Source organism: Acanthochromis polyacanthus, chromosome 8, assembly GCF_021347895.1.
Source record: "Acanthochromis polyacanthus isolate Apoly-LR-REF ecotype Palm Island chromosome 8, KAUST_Apoly_ChrSc, whole genome shotgun sequence".
Classification (NCBI taxonomy): Eukaryota; Metazoa; Chordata; class Actinopteri; family Pomacentridae; genus Acanthochromis; species Acanthochromis polyacanthus.
The window spans coordinates 32897275-32917167 of NC_067120.1; the positions used below are offsets into that span (position 1 = coordinate 32897275).

The 19893-nt window shown below is 38.9% G+C and overlaps 1 protein-coding gene across 1 annotated transcript in view; it reads right to left on the reverse strand.

Annotated features, from left to right (window-relative positions):
* Positions 1 to 17728, reverse strand: part of lonp2 (lon peptidase 2, peroxisomal) — a 30022-nt gene extending 12294 nt beyond the window's left edge. Inside the window, exons 1-12 of the mRNA XM_051952194.1 lie at positions 17204 to 17728; positions 15238 to 15373; positions 13121 to 13234; positions 12285 to 12416; positions 10133 to 10255; positions 9878 to 10041; positions 8886 to 8980; positions 6406 to 6524; positions 6187 to 6326; positions 3665 to 3806; positions 2682 to 2832; positions 1193 to 1319 (exon numbers count right to left, since the gene is read on the reverse strand). Of these exons, the coding sequence (XP_051808154.1) occupies positions 1193 to 1319; positions 2682 to 2832; positions 3665 to 3806; positions 6187 to 6326; positions 6406 to 6524; positions 8886 to 8980; positions 9878 to 10041; positions 10133 to 10255; positions 12285 to 12416; positions 13121 to 13234; positions 15238 to 15373; positions 17204 to 17436 (1676 nt within the window). The 5' untranslated portion in view covers positions 17437 to 17728. The remainder of the gene's footprint in view (positions 1 to 1192; positions 1320 to 2681; positions 2833 to 3664; positions 3807 to 6186; positions 6327 to 6405; positions 6525 to 8885; positions 8981 to 9877; positions 10042 to 10132; positions 10256 to 12284; positions 12417 to 13120; positions 13235 to 15237; positions 15374 to 17203) is intronic.
* Between the last annotated feature and the right edge of the window lie 2165 nt (positions 17729 to 19893).

Consider the following 19893-nt stretch of genomic DNA (forward strand, 5'->3'; position numbering starts at 1 on the left):
TTCGTACACATGGCAGATCAGGCTGTTTGGTGGAGCGTTCATCAAACGTTACCATCAAAATAGTGTTAGTGTCCAAAAAAATTGGACAAAGATGTTTAGAAGTGATGCAGGCCCAATGTGACAGCCGTGCGGTTGAAGGACGTCTTCTCTACTCAGAAGGTCACGCTGCCTGACTACTGCTGGTCAACATTCAAAACAAATACCAGCCAAACCACTTGACAACTTAATAGTAGCCTCTGAAGACCAGAAGTGGAATTCCTAGTGAGCCTCAGATGTGAGCTGAAGCTCTTTGCTTCACTCCTCTCACACTAAAAACTCTGCTTCACAGCCTCAATGTCGCGGCATCGCTGTAGCATCGTCCACATAAAAACAAGGAAATTCACTGAATGGAATTCAATTTATCAGCAGCAGACTGAGGTTATTCCAGCAGCAGTATGAAAATCTACTTAACTTATCTCTATATACTCACAGTCATACAAGAAACATTCACTTTGCTTCAAGTGTTGAAGAAAATATAAGAAGAGCTTATTGAGAAGGCATATAAAAGGCAGATGGGTGATAAGCTACAGGACAGACCAACATTAAGTGTCTTGCTTGCCTGCATTATGAGAGAATCGATGCTTTTTGACACTGATTCTCCAAGTCTCTCTATAAATCATTCAATTATTTTCCACTTGCCAGTGTTGATACAAAATCAGAATCTAGCATGCAGCTTTTTGGCTTTTATATTATAATAAAAAAACCTTTTAAACAAAAGTATCTATGTTAAATCTCGACAATAAGCCACTGAACGGGGTCTTTTTTTTCCCAACTTCTCATTGTATAAAATTCGCCTAGATAAAAGGAGGCACACATGGAATGGCACAACTCATCCAGACTGACAGTTTTATGATGGTATATGCTGTAGATCATCACATAAGTATTCCAAGAGTCTGGAAAAACCTGCACAAACGTAGTTCTGCCAAGAAAACGTCCATACGTAGCCATGCATAAATAAAGTTTGTAGCACAGAATAAACAAATAAGAGAGAATATGCCAGTCACTGAGCATTAGGAAGTGCTGATGGATGGATTCTGTCACCTTCCTACAAAGCCAAGTCAGCTTCTTTTACTCAACAACTGTTGCAAACAAAAAGTGTCATTCCACTTGGATAATTAAGTTCTTCTCACATTGTTTATTTCTGTGTTACTACCTGCTGATTATATCCTGTGTGGTGTCCTGAGGTATATGCAGCTGCTGAGGGGTTAATCCATGCTGCTCCAGCTGGTTTGGGATCAGGTGGCGGTGAGCGATCTCCACCTTCTCCTCCTGGGTGTAGCCTGAAATAATGGACAGTTTATAAAAAAAAAAAGATAATGTTTAACATCCCGTCACATTTCTAGAGGGGTAGCCCATTGCTTTACCATCAAATTACGGTGATATAATGCAGTGTGAGAAAGGACAGATTATGTAAGTACTGTCTCTTTACATCTAGTAGGCAAATGTCCTAATATTGGTAATATATGACTGACTGCATTGGGAATAAATACTGCTGTGATGAATGGTGTGACTGCACATCTGCTGAGAAAAAATGTGAGTGGATAAAGAGTTGGAAGCAGCCTCGTTACATCTGTTCCCAGTGATTGTGAAGCATAAATTCAGTTACGCAGATGCACTCTGCTGGAAATTAGGGCTATTACCAAAGCAAAAGTTTGGCCTCAACATCAAATGGAAACTGTGGAGACGATTCCTTTGAGGTCTGACATGGAGAAAATCCATTTTCTATTGTGTTTTCTGGTTGTTAAAAACTTGGAAGCGTAAAGTACCAGCTGTTAAAATATGAAGACTCTTTCAAGCTCGATAGCCTCCCAGCTTTACAAGTCAGACAGGGTTTCACTGAAGTACTAACCAGCTAATGAACCAATTGTCATCTACCTCAAATGGTATAATTTAGGTCTGTCATTCAGAATAATCAGCTGCCCCTCAGTCCACCAGGTTTATTCACTTTCTTGAGCTGCTTTTGCTAACTCAACTCTGAGAAAAGCTCGCCAAATGACTGAGAGTGAACACAAGAGTCTTCATGCACTCTCAGCATCAAGATCTAGCGGATTACTTTAATTATCGATGCTAAAATCACCACAACAATCAAAAATTTTAAGTGCTGGCATGTTGTGCCGCTAATGTGGCTAACATTGCCATTAGCTTTAATCGCATGGCCACAGGTCATAGCTCTGTGAAGATCTCAAACCTGAGGGACATTCAGAGATGGTGGAAACTTTAAGACGCATCTGAACCCACTAAACAAGAACCTGAGGTGGGTTAATGTGTCGTCATGTCGGCTGTTGCGCCTTAATTTCAGTCACAGTTTGCATTCGTTAGCTTCTCTCCTGCTCTCTGTGCTCATATATTATGCATTTTAATAAAGCTGAATTCCCCGTTTTTATTTCCATTTATACATTTTTCTGTTTGAACAGACAACAAAATAAGTCCAAAATATAGACTGAAATATACCCCATTTAGTCTACATCTTAACCAGCAGTCACTTCAGAGCCATTTCCACAGTTACTCTGCACCGCAAAACCACAGATGACCGACGATGTTGACAAACGATTGTTCGGAGAGAAAGTTACAAGCGATGCAAATTTTCATTAGTTTGCTGAAAATCCAGCACAGTATGGGACATTTAAAGCAGAACAACCCACCTGGTACCTGCAGCACCTCCATCCTGTCCAGCAGGGCCGGGGGAATGGTCGCTGTGTTGTTTGCAGTGGCAATGAAGAGCACTTGGGAGAGGTCGAAGGCCACGTTGAGGTAATGGTCGGTGAAGCTGTGGTTCTGCTCTGGGTCCAGGACCTAAGAAAAGATATGGTGTCAGTTTAGTGCTTAACCAAAATGAATTAATTTGGCTGGAAACCTAAACAAGACAGACAAAAAACACACAAAAACAATTAAAAGGAGATGTGGTGAGGATGCACATTAAGGTCGAACAAGCAAGCGACTGTGAGAACACCCAAATGTGAAGGTTTTATTGATGGAATTCATAATCTGTGAAGCAATCTGATAGCCTAGCAGCGCTAGACAACCCACGGCAACGAATTTAATTCTCTGCCAGGGTGGGTCTAGTTACCCTCCATAAGGCTCGAGGCTGGATTCTCCTAAAACTGGCCGGACGAATCACCATGAAGTGCAGAGTCAGAAGGCGGGCGTAACGAAGTGACGACAGAGGCGCGACGATTCTGACAGAAACAACCGGCGCACAATAAACAGTTATCTTTCGACTCGGCTTTGACCACAGCCCTTGAAGATTTGAAGCTAAAATTCAACTTGAAAGATAAACAAAGGACGGCACTGAAGTGTTTCATTGAGAAGAAAGACGTATTTGGACTTATGCCGACGGGATATGGCAAATCCTTAATATACCAGTTGGCCCCGCTGGTTGGGAAGCTAATGGGACTTAGCCACAATCCGCCGGCGCTCTAGGAACTACGTCAGCCTATTCGTTGCACTGATTGGTTGTATACCTACCCAATTGCTGCAGAGTGATTTGAAAGACAACCTTTTAGCCCGCCTACCTCCCTGTCGAGCGGTCCTAGACCCTTGCGTCTTCAGAACATGGGTCTAGCGCGGCTAGGCTAGCAATCTGATATAATTCTACAAGAAATCTGAGAGAGGAAGACCAACTGACCTCTAGCAGAGCAGCTGCAGGGTCTCCTTGCAGGCTTTTTCCCAGTTTATCCACCTCGTCCAGGAGGAAAACGGGATTATTGACGCCCACCGTCTTCAAACCGTTGATAATGCGGCCGGGCATGCTCCCCACATATGTACGCCTGGAGACATGGGTAAAGATTTAAAAAGCTGACGTACTCTGTTCATGTTTTCACTCAATTTTGAACCATCTCAAGTAATTTGTTCCACTGATGGCAACAGGAAAGTGCAGAAACACATATGTCACAGACCTGTCTCTCTCAGTTTTTGTCATACACTACATTACTACAATGCTGAAACAAAAAAAAATTGAAATGAATCCAGATCAAATCCAAGTTTCATCTTTATCTCTCGCCCTCCTGCTGTTGGTATGTCAGACATGTTACTCATCTAGTTGTGAAACATGTCTCCACTGTTTAGCCTTCCTTTAAAAACAACAAGATCCTCCCTGTAATCTCAGATGAACTCTTTAACCTCGATGCCTCCTCACCACACACACACACAACAGGCTCTGATACACAACTTGTCAATCAAACACGACACTAGAAACTTGTAATAGAAGTTCTGTATTCGGTGTGTTTTGACAGTTTTCTGCTTACTTTGTCATGGAAGTTAAACAACATACATACATGGATATTTATAAAGATGTTTGTGACAGCTTATCTTGATATATCAAGTACTTTCCAAGATAACGTGCTTAAAAAACTGCTTGTCAACCAACTTTCAGCACATTCATTGAAACACTGAGGGTAAATCTGAATGACAGTATCTCAGGAACTAATAAAGATAAAAGTTAGAAATGTTTCAGTGTCATTTAACATCATGCCACTCTGCAATGTTTTACAAGTCAGAGCAGCACTGCTGACATGAGTTGGACCTGCAGGTGGTTTTAATGTTACTAATGCTGTCATCTGCTGCAAAGTCATGCCGTTAATGCTTGTATTTCATGGGCTTTCAGCTACCAGACCTGATTCCTGCCACTTGCATCAGTGTCTGCTTGGCTTTTTGTGGGTTTTTTGTGATACACACCACAGTCCTGCTCGATTTCTACAACTTCACGGCTGTCAGGTCACAGTTCTTACACACATTTACCACAAAAAACACATTACTGGCTCTCGATTTTGCAGCTAAACAAAGCCAAGGTCTGTTTAAGGTTTCGACATTAACGATTTAACTCTTTCTGACAAACTCACATAAAAGTCCAAGTATTTGTCAGGGAAAAACAAAACTCACACCACTAAAAAAAAGAGCAATCGTGCATAAAGATGGAGGTCAAAGCACATTTGTTCTGCAAAACAAATGAGTGCTAAAGGTTTTCCAAATGTTGATTGTCTGCAGGACCTTCACAGGCACTTTTGTTTATTAATCATGAGTCATTTAAACTCAACACAGATGGACTTTCGTGACACAAGAGGGAACTGCAAGTAGCTTTAATGTTGTTCATGGTGTTTCCTTAGTCATCTGCAGCAATGTCATGTCAGAAATGGTCTGTACATCTAAGACTTCCAGCTACCTACCCTCTTTCCTGGGACCTGTAACAGTACCTGATTTGTTTTGTGTACTGCTCAGTTTCTACAACTAATTCTGCACATTTATGGCTCTCACATTACACGTCAAACACACATATAGAACATTTTACCAGACAAACACATCAACGATTACCTCTCTTTGCTTTGCAGCTTAACAAAGCCAAAGCCTGTTTAAGGTTTCAACGTTAATGATTTAATTCTTTCTGACAAACTCACATAAAAGTCCAAGTATTTGTCAGGGATAAACAAAACCCACACCACTAAAATAAAAGAGCATTCATGCTTAAACCTTGAGGTCTAACAATCTTTGCGTTAGAAAATAAATGAACGTCAAAGGTTTTCCGAATGCTGAACGTCTGCAGGACCTTCATGGGTGCTTTTGTTTATCAATCATCAGTCATTTAAACTCAACACAGGTGGACTTGCAGGCGTGCTGGAAGGATACCAACGGGTCCTTCACAGCAATTTCGGTGCATCTTGCGCAAGTTTGTTGGACTGCTACAAGAAGACTGGAAAAAAATCTGTTCATTAATCTCCTCCAACAGCAGTCTGTCAAGGAGCAAAAGAGAACATTTTCTTTCAGTGTGACTGTAAATGGTTGAAATGTGGTCTAAACATCTGCCTTGTGAGGGCTGTTCATCCACTCGGCAGCAGAGATCACTAAACCTCCACGGAGGCAAAGCGAGTTTAACGCATCAAACAATGTACTCATGCTGCTGTTGAACGTTCCGCGGGTTTTTTTAATTGAACCGTGTCCTGAAATAAAATTGCAGCGCACACTTGGAAGATGAATTCTGCAGTGATGAATTGCCTCAAATGCTCATTTTTGACACGTTTCAAGACAAATGGATGTTTGTCATGAAAACACCTGTGTAGCCCTGCATGGAGAATCTCCTCTCTGCTGTCCAAAATCTACACTGTGATCTTAAACCATCTGCTGTTACGACCTCCCCCTATAGTCCTACGAGCATACCTGTGTCCTCTGATATCAGACTGGTCGCAGACGCCTCCCAAAGCGATGCGGTGAAACTCTCTGCCCAGCGTCCTGGCAATGGAGCGTCCCACACTGGTCTTACCGACTCCTGGAGGCCCCACAAAGCACAGAATGGGGCCCTAAAGACACAGCAGCAGATTAAAGACACTGCTCCATGCATTGCATTAAATTCTGTCTTCAGGCGATTATAGGGAGCACCTTGAGTGAAGTCTTGAGCTGTCTGACAGCCAGGTACTCCAGCACACGTCTCTTCAGCTTGTCCATGGCATAGTGATCGTTGTCTAATAGAGTTCGAGCAGCTCGGATGTCCAAGCAGTCTGAGGAGTGAGGGTGTTGGGTGGGGTGAATGTCGACGAGATGGATGATAAAAAGAAGAAAAAAACAAAACAAAACAGAAAGCATTAGTGAAGGGTTTGAAGAGGCACTGCAATTTGAGAGCATAAAAAGAAAGAACAGATAAAAGGAAACAAGAGTTTGCAGCCATGTGGGGCTTCAGTTACCAGCAGCTACAGAAAAGAAGGTATCAGCAGAAAGGAAATACACCAAAATCCACTGGTGACAGACTCATCTCAGAGTGTCAGTCCATCTAGGACACACAATCCCCCCAACTTTGACATTAATAAGAATATTTCAAACATAAGGATGAATCAATCTGGGTCACATTTAGACATGACTGAAACAGGAGAGACTTCAGACAACTGATCTGTTTGAAATGATGATCGATCATTAAGAAACCCTGACATCGTACAGGATTAGTGGGGTAAACTACTGTTTTTCAAGCATCAGTATTTGATTTTTGGCTGCTTAAGTGCAGCTGGAAAAACTGCAAACACGTCATTCACAGTTGACAAAGTCATTATTGCTATTAACACGTTGGTGAATTATTCCCAGTTTACACCTCCAGCACATGTGAAGCAATAATAGCATTCATCCGGAGTTGTGGTTCTGAAAATGTAAGAAGCAGAATTTTAATAATCACTGTTTTTAGTTTTATAGTCGTTCCTCGCCATATCGCGGTTCACTTCTTGCAGTCTCACTGTATCGTAGATTTTTAAATTGTATGCATCTAATTTTGTATACCAGATTTTTTACTATATCGCGGTATTTTGTGGGATTTTTATACATTTTATATTATTCTTTTAATTATTTTCGCGATAAAAAAGCATGATCCAGCCTAAGAATTTAAAACAATATAAAACAATGATATAAGGAATGATAATTAAAACATATTAAAAGAGCATTAAATCTAAATAAAATGCGTAGCGTACAGCGCTGGGCAACGATTGGCTCAGTGATCGCAGCATCAGTCTCCTCTGTCTCCCGTGTATAGCATGCCTTCAGCGTCTGGCCTTGTCCATTTCACATCAACATCTCATCACTGCGCATAGTTTTACTCTGCTGTTGTGTTTTTGTGAAACTTTGGTAAAAAACTGTGTTTATTTCAAGCCCTACGATGTTGATCAAACGTTCTGTGCCTTCTAAGGCTTAGGTTAAGGGTTATAAGAGTGTGGGAAGGGTTTAAAAAGCCTTAAAATACATCTAAATAATTAAATAAATATAAGTTCGCTACTTTTTGCCTATCGCGGGGGTTCTTGAACCTAACCCCTGTGATAGACGAGGGACCACTGTACTTTGCAACAACTCCTGAGGGAAATATTTGCCTCTCTAGCTGCTAAATGCTTCAATATGTTCACCAGCTGGGGCTGGACTTTGTCGTCCAGAGTATTTTGTTGCACAGAAGATTTTTCCGTGCCTCTGAAAGAGATTTTATCTCAAAGAAAATCAGCAGTGACAAAGTTATAGGAATTGAGAATAAAACTAAATGTATTTTTTAACTAGTTTTGGCATATGTGGTTTAATTCAGTCAGGCCTAATAGACATTTTTTGCTTGTTAAATGGTCAGGAAATACCAGAAAAGAGCACAGAGTTCCATTAGGTATGGTAGCACAGATTCATTGTCTTTACTGTAAGTAGTGTACTGAGCCTAAACATACTGAGAACAGAAGAGATGAGTTAAAGTGTAGAGTCTAGTGATAATCAACTGTGTGTTTATTACAACATGAGGCACTTTACACATAACATTTAGTCAACCAATACACTGTTCATAAAAACATGAAAAAATACAATTTTAACTGTTTATCTGTCATTTCCGAGCTAAGGTTTTGCATGACTTTGGGGGTTTGCTACAATTTGACTCCAAAAAGAAGTTTGTTTTTTTAATCAGATCTACTTTATAATTAACATTTACATTTGCATAACTTCAGAACTTCCAGTTCTTCAATGCAAGATATTTAATTTTAATCATTATAGTATACAAACTGAGAACCCCAACAGACAGATTTCAATGCAAAAGCAGTGCATGTGACTCAGTATGTTGAAATATTCAGGTTCAGCTTAGTACGAAGATGGGAAAAGCGGTGTCGGTTTACATAATGGTGAAATTTTGGTCGTAATGCAAAGACAATGTTTAAGAGTAGCCGATGCTTTATAGCTACTAACGTAACGACAAATGATCATTCAAAACACACCAATAGCTTGATTTCTGACCAGCCGGTATCAGCTTGACAACTGGAGAAATGGAGTAACTCCTGCTGCAGGGACTAGTGCTTCTATGAGAGCTTCTACCAAACTGATGGTGCGTTCAGGACACTAAAAGCATCATTTGTGGCTTCATTTACCTTTGGTGCATTTGCTCCACGGCAGCTCCACCATCAGATCCAAGTAGTTTCTGGTCAGAGCGTACTCAGGCATGGACTGAGGCATCTTCTTCAATCTTTACATAGACGAACAAGATCAAATGTAGTACACATATATGATTTTTTTTTAACACCAACAACCTTGAATTTGTCACGGATACAAAGAGAGAAGAAGCGGAGTTGGGCATTCAAGACTAAAGAATCCAACAGTACCAGATATGATTCAAAAATCTTAAAAATGCAGATTTTATAAATAGATTTTAGTGTATGACCTAAATGTGGTCTAAATATATTAAAGCAGCAGCATATGTCTTCTACCAGCATGATTTGCATGCTACTTTGCACCATATTTAGAACATCAATTTCATTATTTTTTTCTTAATTGTAACGTGTGCGAGCTACTGGACACCTTGAATTTTCACAAGGGGATAAATAAAGTATCTATCCATCCATCCATCTACCCATCTACTCATCCATCCATCCATCCATCTACTCATCCATCCATCCATCATCTACTCATCTATCCATCCAACAATCCATCCATCCATCTACTCATCCATCCATCCATCCATCCATCATCTACTCATCTATCCATCCAACAATCCATCCATCCATCTACTCAGCGCTCGATTTAGACGGTCGCCATTTAGACGGTTGTGACTAAAAACGTCGCAAATGGCAACCTGGCGACCGTCGAAATCGAGCGCTTGATCGAGCTGAACCGCCTATCATGTTTTCTTCATGGAGGCAGCCACTTTGTATGATGTCATCAACCTGCCATGATTTCCGGCGCTCGCGGCAACCTGGCAACCGTCTAAATCGAGCGCTGCATCTACTCATCCATCCATGTACTCATCCATCCATCATCTACTCATCTATCCATCCAACAATCCATTCATCCATCTACCCTACAGTAGGGTTTATATGGCATGTTTTTTTTTTTTAAATGACAAGACACAAAGGGGAAAGTTCACCTCTTCAGCTCCTTCAGGCAAACTCTGAGTGCAGCTTCAGGCATGTTGGCTCCATTGACCTTCCTCTCCAACACGGTTATATCATCTCCATCGTCATCTTCATCCTCCTCATCCAGATTGAACTGCCGGCCCGGGAACACTCCGCCTTTACGCACTGATAACACCTAAACAGACGGCAAAAACAACGGTGAGGTTTGTGTAGGTATGTATACAGATATGGGTTGAACAACAACAGGAAGTACAAATGTCTCTTACCCTCTTCTCATTGTCAGGACTCATTTTTCTGGTTCTCTGCAGCAGTTTTAGTCCCTCTATTTGGCGGGTCAACATGGGCAAGGCCTTCTTAAAACGCTCTTCCAAACTTACTGCATCCAGGACCTTCACAAAAAATGTGATGGTACAAAAAGTTAGCTTCCAAAATACCAATTAGTTAGTTGGTAAAAATCCAAACTTTAACCAATGTTGTTTTTCTATGTCATTCGGTGGAAGCAAATTCTTCTACTACAGAACAATTGGAAAGATGCTATAATTACTTAAAAAATATTCCAAACTGTGACTTTTATCTTTCTTTTCTGTACATTCTGTCGCTTCCCAAGTATATAGTAAAATATGTAGTACCATATACTGTGTTTATAAAGAGTATTTACCTCCTTTTCGAAGATTATCTTTTTATTGCTTTTTGACACTGAATCATGATGAATTTAATTTGGCAACTTTAACAACAATTTGCTATAAAAAAAGACTCTTTCATGTCAAAATGAAACAAATTTTGACAAAGTCATGACAATAAGTAAACATATAAACTTGAAATTAAGTGACTGCATAGCTATTGAAGCAGAATTTGCATGAGCTGACATTACTTTGTTTAAATTTGTCTTCACTTTGACATTAACCCTTTAAGCTTCAGTCAATTCCAGCCGTTTTCAGTACAAAAAAATCGCTAATATTCTATTTTTAAATTAAAAAAATTACGAAAAATACAGGGAATATTGGACGCGCATCGGGAGGTGCATTTCCTTGAAAACGACCGATTCGGGGATTTTATACCGACTTCAGGACATGTTTTGGACAAAATAGTTTACTGGCTTGTGTCATCTGATGTAAAAGGTTGGATTATAGCCGTTTTTTGTGGAATAATTTTTTTTGTGTGTAATAATAAACCCGGAAATGTGAGTCGCGCTGTGTGCTTTGAAGCCGTGTATAGAGAACGGATGGATGAATATTTGTTTTTGTCGGACAAATGTGTTTTTCTCACCCGCTGTGGTAATCGCATCTGAAAGTGGTTTATACCGGCGGATTCATGAGAATCTAAGCTTTCCATCGGTGTATAGTGTTTATATAATCGCGTTTGCACCCGTCGGACATTCTTGAAATTCCTATGCAAATTAGTAGGTGTACCGCCGGCGGTACACTGAAGCTTAAGGGGTTAAAGAGTCTTTTATGTAAAAAAAAATAAAAGCCTGTATAAATTGACCATGACCTAAGCAATTAAAACGGTAAAACGTCCAGCAGTGGTGAATAATTTTCACAGGCATTATGTGTACAAATGTATCTCAAATAATAAGTGAAAATCAAATATAATCTTGACTAATTACATGTAAAGTGGAATATCTTCAGCCTTATTTTGATTGAATGTCGATGATTATAGCTTATAGCTTGTGAAAGTCAGAAATCCAGTTTGTCAAATTACTAGAATGCATTTAAATATTTCATTTTACATGTGATGAATATGGATTATATAAAAGTTTACATTTTTGGATTAAACTACGGTACTACAAACAATCAGTAGTTTTTCACAATATTTTAACGAATTATTTGAGAAGCACAGCCTGTCAGTTTCTCTTTCTCCCTTTCAAACCAAAGTGAAAACAGATATCTACAAAGTAATGCTGATGAAATCATAATATAAAATGCAAAATATGTGCTTGTATTTTACATTGTATAGATTTTAAATTAGCCGACATCACTCTGTAGAAAATTGCTTTTGCTTTGACAAGGAAGAGTCTTTTTTGGGGTAAAATCCTAGTCAAAAAACCTAATTAAATTAGAATATCAGGTAGAAGTTTATTTTTTCCATCAGTTATTTAAAAAGGTGGAAATATAATACATTCTACACTAATTGCACATAAAATAAAATATCACTAGACATTTTTTTGTTAGAATTTTCAATGATTATGGGTTACAGTTCAAGAAAATCAGAAATCCAGTGTCTCCAATTATTCAAATATTTCTGAAGATCAACCAAAAAATGGCTTGAAATATTTCACTTTACATGTAATGAATATAGATTATATGAAAGTTTACATTTTTGTTTATTAAATAATGAACTTTTTCATAATATTCTAAATATCCTGAGATACACCTGCACTTTGAATTTTGGCTGACACAGAATCAGTAGTCATTTCACCTGCAGTTTCTCCTTGTTGGAGGTGCGGATCATAGAAGCGACCACATCCGGTAGGGTTTCTTTGGGAAGACTGTCCAACAGACGCCTGAACTTCGCCACCACTGGAACAGACATGTCTAACATACCAAGCAGCTACACAAACACAGACAGACACCAACACACAAAGACACACAGACACAGCAGTGATTAGGTTTACTCACACAATTAAGCGTGTCAGATGCATGTTACTGATGTAGGATGGTGCTCACATTCTTCCATTTGACACAGTTACTGCTGGCTTTACCAATCAGTTACCAATCAGAAAAAAATGAAAGTACAAGTGCAATCAAATTAGAAGAAAAAAAGGTCGTTAATGTCCACTTTACACCATTTAGAGGTGGCCAGATGTGTTTCCGTGTAGATTTTAAGTTATCCAGGCCATAGGAATCCTAGCAGCTCAGGTAAAAACAGCTGAAAACATTTAATCTCTTATCCAAGAGGCTTTTTCAGTTGTAATCTGAGAACCTCAAAGAGAAGTCTTGGAATGCCTGGACTTTTGCACAGAAGTGCAAATTACTAAAATGACAATAATCTACTTCTTTTCTGCTAATTTATTTTAATAAGTTAATGTAATTAGTACATAATTGCCTACTTTTGAATAATCTGCTTGTTAATTACCATCTCACCTGCCTCATATAAGACAAAAAACACAAGATATTGCAGCTCAACAGTCTGTAAATTAAGAATTGTTTCAGGGACATTTTGAGTTTTTTCTCTCTACTAAGCCAAATCCTTGAACTTAATGAAGTACCCAGTAGTTTCATGCTGTATTTTTACTGTCTGTCTGATGCACACACCTGTACGGCAGCCTGGTAGAACTTCTGGGACAGCTCCCCCAGCTCTCCATCTTCTGCTGAGGCGCCACTTGTTGCTGGGGTCGTGTATTGCTCCAGTTTATCCAACTGCTCCACCTGCAATTTATAGCAGTAAGAGAATCACATTGAGCCGTTAGGGACATTTGTGTATTTTATTTGGCTTTTCTGAAATACTGAGCGACAGGTGCTTTTGGTTCGATGTTGCTCAGGTGGAATGTGGTCAGAGGAAAAGCCCATCAAAGTGTGCTGCGGCCTTGGATCTGGATTTTCTTGATCAAAAATAAAACTGCCCCTGGCCTTGGCCTTGGCTTTACTCTTGAAGTGCCCTGCTAGCCTTCAGAATGTGTCCTCACTGTGCACGTTTAACGTAACACCTGGCTGAGTTATGATCACTGTAAATCTGGCAAATGTGGTGTGACTCATCAGACTGGGCTGTGATCCCAGTGCATTCTGCATACATTACACCTTGTAACAACATGTGTTTCCCATATCCCCATACAGATCAAATTTTCATACCAAAGGATGGAAAAGAGAGGACAGGGAGATGTCATGAGGAGATATAAAATATCAGTTCATAAAAACAAGAACCTGAATGGGATGGGTGACTTAGTATTAAAAAAAAGAGGAAATATTCTGAGTACTGCTTAATGTAACACTTTAAATCTTGCATTTACTATCAATATATTATGGCTAGGAGTTTAATGTGTTAATTTTGATTACTTAATTGCAGAAAAAATAACGCATTAAAAAAACAATGCATTTAATCGCACCTTTCTCAGGTCCCTAATTTCTGGCACACCGGTAACACTGATTAACACTCCAGCCCAGTAGGTGGCGGTAATTAACCTAAAGTCTGTTTGTCAGTCATGAAGAAGATGCACAGGATGTACTGATGTCAGTGCACGAGAACGTTTTTTTGAACAGTGATGGAAGACCCACACTGAGCTCACTGGGCGGAAAGTTTTCTTTTGAAAATCTTCCTGATGCCAGCTGGGATAAAAGTGTGGTTGTGTGCAAATAGTGCAACAAAGAGTTTTCTGATCACCTCAATGTAAAACACGTTGCAGTTAGCACCAGAGCTAATGTTAGCTATGAAAGTCCTGGTACTGGAAAACTGTGTAGCCATCCCATATTAAACCACTTTTCAAGACATTGAAAGTGCTTGAGTTTACAAAAAAAGGCCTTAAAATGTTGAAGATAATCACTGTAATTGCACTTAATAATCACAGTAATCTGTGAATGTAGTAGACAGAAGAAAAATGCCGATAAATCGAAATGAAACAAACATTTTTGTTGTTTAAGTTTTTAAGGAGGTGGCAGAGTTATGTCAGTGTTGGTTTGTTTGTCTGTCTTTTAATAATTTGATTATAAACTTTTAGTTTATAAAAAACATTTTTTAAAACAAAACATGTATATTCCTAAAAAAAAAAAGAACCATCAAAATGACACCATTTATCAGACCCAGAAACTACGAAAACAGAATGAATCTGTGGATTTTCAACTTTTTGAAAGTCCTTGAACTACTTATGCTGATGGTATGTTCCATACAGTGGGAAACTAAATTCAGGCTTTAAATCATCGAAATCACTTTTTTCTACATGTCCCATTGAAAATTTTAAATTACAAAACACATATGTGTCTATTCACTGATTCATCTGTCAACCAAAATTTCTTTGAATTGACAAACTTTACTTATTGTACAAATATTGCTGTTTGACAAAATGTGAGTAATCACAATTAATTAATTACAAAGCCTCTAATTAAATAGATTGTTTTTTTAATTGAGTCCCACCACGACAATATATGCAACTTTTTGAATCCATTTCACAAGGTGGGTGTGTCAGGACAGAGTGGCATCGCTGCTGAGTGTGGTTAAAATTTCATTTAGCAGACACTGTTCTCCAAAGCAACCTACATCTGAGAGTGGATACAACACAAGCAAGGATGTAGTCAGGAGAAAACAGCCGGGAGAAGAGCCATAAAACAGACTAAGGATGCAACAGAGCATGCTTCTAAACACACAACAATGTCAACCAGACAGCATGAAAACACTGTCTGCAGTCTGGTGTTAAGTACATCTAACAGCACAAGGCTTCTACCTCTGCCAGGACAAACGGTCTCTCCTTCAGCAGACTTGAAACACTGAAGCGACAGAGTCCGGTGATGAGGAGGGTGTAGTGAGGCTTCGGCCAGTTACTGCCCACCACCTGCACAGCAATCCCAGCTGTACCAATTCTGCACAGAGACAGAGAGAAAGAAAACTCACTGAAAGATAATCGCGGCCTTGAAAGCAGCATTTCTTAACACAAAACAAGTCTTTCCTGATCTAATGTTTCTACAAAGCTTCAACCTTCAGACCTCTGATGCTCTTGGAGCCTCTCTGCTGTTTTGGATCGAGCAGCATACTAACAGGTTTCAGGTAAAGAAGACAAACATCTGCTGGTGTAAATGTGAGTATATTTACTTCTTCTCTCTGTAGCACATCATTGTATATTTAATACCTTTATGTTCTGGATTTGTGTCGTCACCTTTAACTATCATTAGATTATAGAATGCATTTTTCTGTATTTTCTCCAGTAGCTAATATTCAACCAATGAAAAATAATCTTTAGATTAACTGAAGATGTCTAACTACTATCAGCTTGAGTCCGTCCGCCACTGAGACCAAAGCTACACTGAGGACAATGAATTAAACACAATGGAATGACTAAACTGATTTTAAACATTATTTGCAATGAAATAAAACACAGGATTCACATTTTTAAACCTCACTTACACTACTGTTCAAAAGTTTGGGGTCATCAAGGCAATTTCATGCTTTCCACTAAAACTCATGTCAAGTCTCCACTTCAGTAGCTTAAACTTTCTCTTTTTATTTATTTATCTATCTATTCTGCAGGTTTTTACCAGGCCATTTTCTATGTATAACACTAATGCTCTGACATATGGAACATTTTACTACCAAAAATAAAATAGCCATTTTAGCTGGACCTATACACAAGCTACCTTTCAAAGGTTTGGCTTTTCCATGAAAACTCATATTTTTATTCAGTTGTCTAATCATCAATCAGCCTTTCAACACCATTAGCTAACACAATGTAGCATTAGAACACAGGAGTGATGGTTGCTAGAAATGTTCCTTGCTTCAGTGATATTTATTAGGGCTGAGACATTAAATTACCACCTTTGACTCTGAATTAGTCTATTCAGTTGTTTTCAGACAGTTTGCTGTGGCCGGTAGACCACACAGAGACAAGAAACTGTTATTCATGCATTAACCAGAGTCCTGCTCGAGCCGCTGACAAAAGGTCAAACTCCACCTGGCTGTGTTTGAACTGTAGAAGTTTCTAGAACAAATCCCAACACAAGATCTGGAAATGACTGTGCATAACAGCAAAAAGGGAATCAGTCTACTTATGACAGGACCTGTAAAGCTGGTATTCCATTTAAAAAGTTTACAAAAAGGCTGATTAGACAAAATAACATGCTAAAACCGCAGGGTTTTTTTTTTCAACTGAGTGCTGTCCAGTGTCTTCAATTTTTGATCTGTAAATTCAGAGGGACCAAAATGAAGAAAAAGTAAAGAATATATTGAGATAAAGAAGTCACACTGAAAGGTTTTGCTCTCCTTTTCAAACAGTTTTGTTCTGTTTTAAAAATAGAAAAAAGACTGAACAGATAAAGACAAAGAATGTTTTTCAAAGCTGATTAACTGCCATAAAAGTACTTTAAAATGGCACAAATTAGAGGAAACCTTAAAAATATTAAATATTTTTGTAGATATTGTATTTAGAGTTCACTGTGTGAAAAATTAATCATCTAAGAACGCATCATGATTTAGTGGCTCTACTGTGGATTGACTATCATGAGTAATGGTGTTTTACAACAATTTTTGATGCAAAACATGCTGATGAACTTCTGGATTCAGAGATTCAAGTCAGCTGTATAGTGTCAATCACCGTATTTATGGCACCTTAGAGGGGTCCTGCCACCCACTAATGTCACACCACCACCACCACTACATAAAACCCTCTGTATCAGGCCACACGGCTCCGTGATTATTACTTGTGTAACGTGGGGAGGTCGTCGGTGTCGTGCTCCGGGTCTCTGGTGTTGGGAATCACCCCGATGATGGTGCTTTTCAGCGACGTTCCCTTCAGCAGCCGTTGGCTCACCAGGTGCATGTTCCGCGGAGAGTCCACGCTGAAGCGCACCGTGGAACCCGGCAGGAGCACCCCTTCGTGGGTCAGCAGCAGCGGGAGACGGCTCGGTATCTGGATTCCACCGTCGGAGGTCATCGTCGTGTGTTTTTTTTTTTAGATGACAGGTCACTATTTACAGCCAAAGTCCTGCAGACAAACTTGTCCGACCGTAAGCGGACTAGCTAGTGTAAACACGAAGCTAACAGGCTGAGAATCAACGAAAAACACACTTATAAATTTTGTTTTAGAGATTAAAGCGAGCTTGGGTTTATTTCGCACTGAATCCAGCTTCCTTATCACCACCAACACACCTTCTGGAGTATTTTTTCCACCTTGTTATGATTCTACTTCCTGAACATCCTGTACTCGGTGGACCCACTACGGACAGCGCAGAGGGACAAACTACTTCAAATAGAAAAAGGCGAAAGAACTTCCAATGTGTGCGCAGCCTGCGAGTTTCTCTTTTTCCCTTCTTTGTATCTTGGGTTTCATGTGTTTCCATGCTCTAATTACTAAAATCAAAAGTAAAAGTTTCCCCCTTTTTTTGCTTTTAAAAATTGGATCATGGTCAATTTTATTTAGTTTGTATTGTCCAGAGAATTTACGATAAAAATGATTTCATGTCAAAGTGAAAACAGAGTACAACAAAATAATGTTCTTTTTGTTACATATATATGTATATATATATATATATATATATATATGTGTGTGTGTGTGTGTGTGTGTGTGTGTGTGTGTGTGTGTGTGTGTGTGTGGGGAGAGAGAGAGAGAGAGAGAGAGAGAGAGAGAGAGAGAGAGAGAGAGCTTGGATTTTACATGTTTCTGAGTTGTAAATGATGAAGGTAAACAAGGCCCCTGAAAGTTTGACTCTTTTTTTGCTTTTCAAAATTGAATCGGGGTCACATTTATTTGGCTTTTTTCATGGGAATTTACCAAAACAAAAAACAAAAAGTCTTTCACATCAAAGTATTGTGAGTTAAATAGGAATATAAAATATGACTGCATAGGCATATTTTGTATTTACTTAAATTGCTTTGTAGAAAATTGTTTTCACTGTAATAAAATAACATCAATGAAAATACAAAATAAGTGAAAAAATTGATTGCACAAGTATGCTGTGTTTTATATTTTGCAATAATTGACATTACTTGATAGAAATCTGTGTTCACTTTTATATCAGAAAGTCTCTTTTTGGTAAATTCTTGTAAAAAAAAAAGACTAATTAAATTCACCATAATTCAATGTTAAAAGCAAATAAAGGGGAATATGTCCACAGGGAGATTAAATCATTTCACAGGCACTGCATACAGTTAGAATTGTGGCTGACACAGAATCAATCACATGTAGTTTCTCTTAGAAACTAGGATCATAGGGGCGACCACATCAGTTAGAGATTTCCGGGGAAGACTGCCTAACAGATGTCTGAACTTTGCCACTGCAATAACAGACTTGTCTATCATACATAACAGCTGCTCACGCACACAGCGAACCAGACAGACACATCAGGATTAGATTTGCTGGCATATTTGAGTATGTTAGGTACATGTCAAGTCCAATCCAAACTGTCCTCTGCTGCTGCATCATGGTCAGTGTAATTTGCATTTTTGTCTTATCAAAAAGACTCTCTCATGTCAAAATGAAGACAGATCTTAACAAACTATTGTCCGAAAACAAAGACATAAAAGATAAAGTAAGTGATTTCATAAGTATTCATCCCTGCTTAAGTCAGTATCTAGCAGATGCACCTTTGGCTGGTTTGCTGACTTATTGAACTTGAGACCCAATCATCTTGCACATCTGGACACAGCAGTTTAACCCCATTCTTCATTGCAAAATTCCTCAAAAATACATTGTATAATAAGTGACAATATAAGTAATAGCTCAATTTAACCCTTTGATGCACAACATGGGTCAAGAGATACCCATTTTCCATTTATATGGGTCACTTTTGTCCCATGTTGTCCATCAAAGGGTTAAAGCACTCACCGAATTAAACACAGGTGCAGCCAACTGGTGTGAGATGTCACACAGTTAGTGATAGGGAACCCCTCAAAGAGTTAAGTCAAGGTGGAATCAGTACTCCTGGAAATACTTACACCATGAAGACAAAAGAACATTCCAAACAACTTTGTGAAAAGGTTACTGAAACCCATACATTTATGAGGAAATAAAAGAAAACTTCCAATTCATCCTCTGGAGTAAAGTTGAATTAAAATCACGAGAAGGCTTTGATTTCTGTCAATCATAAGTAAATGAATAAGCAGATCCTTAAAGTTATCTCATTTAACATGAAAGGCATTATAAACCCAGCAAAGAGAAGTCAAAAATATTGTTTAAAATGAGGAGGGAGAATGGGCGGGTGGTTTTCTTACAAGAGACACATCTCACTCCATCTGAGCATGAGAAATTAAAGAAGATGGGATTCTCAGAGTGTTTTCCTCTCGTTATAAAACAGGACGTAGGAGAGGGGTAGTAATTTTAATATCATCAAAAGTGGCTTTTGAACAAACTTCGGAGTAGTAGATAAGGAAGGGAGATTTGTTGTAGTGTCAG